This window comes from Phoenix dactylifera, unplaced genomic scaffold, assembly GCF_009389715.1.
Source record: "Phoenix dactylifera cultivar Barhee BC4 unplaced genomic scaffold, palm_55x_up_171113_PBpolish2nd_filt_p 000586F, whole genome shotgun sequence".
Classification (NCBI taxonomy): domain Eukaryota; kingdom Viridiplantae; phylum Streptophyta; class Magnoliopsida; order Arecales; family Arecaceae; genus Phoenix; species Phoenix dactylifera.
Genome location: NW_024067986.1, coordinates 265050 through 268760, shown reverse-complemented (window position 1 = coordinate 268760; position 3711 = coordinate 265050). Strand labels below are relative to the sequence as shown.

General features: G+C 39.8%; 1 protein-coding gene across 1 annotated transcript; it reads left to right on the top strand.

Annotated features, from left to right (window-relative positions):
• The first annotated feature begins 1081 nt into the window (after nt 1–1081).
• Nucleotides 1082–3105, top strand: LOC103707805 (ribosomal protein S14, mitochondrial). Its single transcript, XM_039119616.1, has 3 exons — nt 1082–1087; nt 1145–1149; nt 2772–3105. Coding segments are annotated over exons 2-3 (303 nt in total). The 5' UTR covers nt 1082–1087; nt 1145–1147; the 3' UTR covers nt 3073–3105.
• The last annotated feature ends 606 nt before the right edge of the window (nt 3106–3711 follow it).

Here is a 3711-nt window from a genome sequence, read left to right as displayed (position 1 = left end):
CAGTTGGGTTATAGATTCTGGTTCTAGTGCTCACTTGTGCACTACCATACAGGGTCTAAAAAAGTAGAAGGCTTACGAAAGGTGCGGTAACCCTTCAGGTTGGCAATGGAGCAAGAATTGCTGCTGTTACTGTGGGCACCTACCCTCAGCGATTGCCGTCTGGATTTAGTTTGATACTTAGGGACTGTTATTATGTACCTACTGCTAGAAGAAACTTGATTTTTGTATTTTGTCTAGCATAGAAAGATTTTGAATTCAATTTCAATAAAAACTACTGCTCCGTTTATTTGAGAAATAAAATGGTTGCACGTGATTTTATGATTGACAGTCTCTATCACTTACATTTGGATGTGTCAATGAATGTATCTGAGCAAACAGTGAGTACTATAGGATCTAAAAGATCTAGAGATGAGATAAATCAAAAGTATTTGTGGCACCTCAAGCTTGGTCATATAGGAGAAGACAGAATAAACAAATTGGAGAAACATGGGCTTCTAGGCTCATTGACTTTCGAGTTATATCCGATTTGTGAATCCTGCCTTCAAGAAAAAATGGCCAAATTATCCTTTGTAGGACACGGGAAGAGGTCCACTGAAATACTTACCCTATTACATACTGATGTGTGTGGCTTATTCGATAAGCAAGTTAGAGGAGGTTATTCTTACTTCATAACATTTACCGATGATTGTTCTCGGTATGGGTATGTGTATCTTATGAGATACAAGTCTGAAGCTTTTGAAAAGTTTATGGAATTTAGATATGAAGTAGAAAAATAAATAGAAAACTCATTAAGGTTCTTCGATCAGATCGAGGAGGCGAATATCTTAATGGAGAATTCCGTAATTATCTTAAAGAAAATGATATAGTTTCACAATAGACCCCTCCTAGAACACCTCAGCTCAACGGAGTGTCAGAGAGGAGGAATCGGACCCTATTAGATATGGTCAGGTCCATGATGAGCTTCATTGATTTATCCTTATTCCTTTGGGGAGATGCCCTACTTTCAGCAATTTATATATTGAATAGAGTTCCCTCTAAGTCTGTTCCTACCACACTGTATGAGATATGGCATGGTAAGAAACCAAGTCTTGCATATCTCAAGATTTGGGGATATCCGGCCCACGTCAAACGATAACAGGCGGACAAGATAGAGGCTAGGACAGTGCTCGTTTTATAGGATATCCTAAGAAGTCATTAGGATACAATTTTTACGTCCCAGCGGATCATAAAGTGTTTGTGAGCCGACATGCTGTCTTTCTGGAAAAATAGTTTATCCTTGATAAAGACAGTGGAAGGAAAATTGAGCTCGAAGAGAAAGTTTCTAAAGAGCAACGAGCCATTGTGCCTATATAACCTATTCATATTGAGCCAATACACGTAGAACCTTCTCCACCTCGTAGGTCTAATAGGATTTTCCATCCTCCTGAAAGGTACTTAGGTATGCTTACAGAGGAAGTAGGGAAAGTGTTCCTCGTGGAAAATAGGGATCATTCTAAGGATCCTAATAGCTACAATGAGGCGATGTTAGATATCGATTTCGAAAAATGGTTTGAAGCGATGAAGTCAGAGATGGACTCCATGCATACCAACCAAGTCTGGACCTTAGTAGATCCACCAGAAGGTATAGTACCTATTGAATATAAATGGATCTATAAGAGAAAATTAAGTTCGGATGCAAGGTAAAGACCTATAAGGCAAGGTAGAGACCTATAAGGCAAGGCTAGTGGCGAAAGGTTATAGTCAGCGCGAAGGCATTGACTATCAAAAAATTTTTCACCTGTAGCCATGCTGAAGTCCATTCGAACATTGTTTGCCATTGCAGCATATCATGAGATATGGCAGATGGATGTGAAAACTGCTTTTTTGAATGGATATCTTGAAGAATATATCTATATGAAGCAGCCTTTGGGTTTCACTTCCAACGATGGTGATCACAAGGTCTGCAAACTACAAAGGTCCATTTATGGACTAAAGCAAGCATCTCAGAGTTGGAACACTCGTTTCAACGATGTAATCAAATCGTTTGATTTCATCAAGAACGAAGAGAAACCATGTGTTAGTGGAAGGGCTATTGTATTCCTCGTATTGTATGTGGATGATATCCTCCTAATTGGGAATGATATTTCCATGCTTACTTCAGTCAAGGTATAGTTGTCTAAGAAATTCTCCATGAAAGACCTTGGGGAAGCATACTACATTTTGGAAATTAAGGTCTATATCCTCCTAATTGGGAATGATATTTACATGCTTACTTCGGTCAAGGTATAGTTGTCTAAGAAATTCTCCATGAAAGACCTTGGAGAAGCATACTACATTTTGAAAATTAAGGTCTATAGAGATATATCTAAAAGGATGCTTGGCCTATCACAGAAAATGTATATAGAGGAGGTGTTGAAGAGGTTCAGAATGGAAAACTCTAAAAAGGAATTGCTACCCCTTAGGCATGGGATTCATCTCTCCAAGAAAATGTGCCCCAACACATCTGAAGAGATTCAACGCATGAGCAAGACCCCTTATGCTTCGGCTATAGGGAGCCTCATGTAAGCCATGCTATGTACACGATCTGATATAGCACATGTTGTGAATATCACGAGCAAATATCAGTCGAATCCAGACGAAGAGCACTGGACAGCTGTGAAGAACATTCTTAAATACTTGAGAAGAACTAAGGATATGTTATTAGTCTTTGAAGGAGGATCAGAATTAAAGATAGAAGGATACACAGATTCAGACTTTATAACTAACATTGATGATAGAAAGTCTACATCAGGGTATGAGAAGCAAAATATACGAGATCACAAACGTAGATTGCTCGCGGCTAAATATGAATTGAGACGAAAGCTTTATAAAGCCTTTTGTAAAGATCCCGATCTTCCGTCTGATATGCGGGACAAACATCGTTATAAGTTGTCCAAGTTGCCAAGAAATAGTTCCTTTGCACGAGTAAGAAACCGATGTATTTCCACGGGTCGCCCTCGTTCCGTAGTTGAGTTCTTTCGCATTTCTCGTATCGTTTTTCGTGGATTAGCATCTCGAGGTCCTTTGATGGGCATAAAGAAATCGTCTTGGTAGCAACCACCAAACCAATAGAACAAAGGTTAGCTCTGCAGCTGGTCCACACTCCACTCTATTTCAAAAATTTCCACAATTGCAATTGTTTGGAATGCAACGTTTTTTCCACGCGTAGACGTCTCGACGATCTTGCTCAGAGCGACGTACGTTGACGTTAGGATGCCCCAGGGGAAAACTTATTTCTAATGATACCGCCAATGCCAGAGCAACTTCTGGATGTAAAGCCGTCAGTGTAAAGTTTAAGCCATTGAGGAGGGAGCTTTTCCCATAAACAGGTCTTAACAATGGAGCTTTTAGGAGTGAAGTTACAGCCCCAATGTTCTATGATATCCTTGGAATTCTGGTTCTCCTTCTCAGACAGATTGGAAGCATTGATTTTGGCACCAACATCAATCACTATAAGAAGGATAAGTCTGTCTTTAGGGAGTTCTTTGGCCTCGAAGATCCTTCTATTGCGTTCTCCCCAAAGATGCCAGATGCAAGCCGAGAAAGCAACTCTACTGATAGCACTAACTTGACTTCTCCCTAGAAATGATTCAATACTGGCTATTGAACAAGGGCCGGCTTTCGAGCCAATTAGATGCAGGTTTTCTTTTGGCTTGCCATGTTCTGAAAATGAGACTCGTTTGACTATGATTT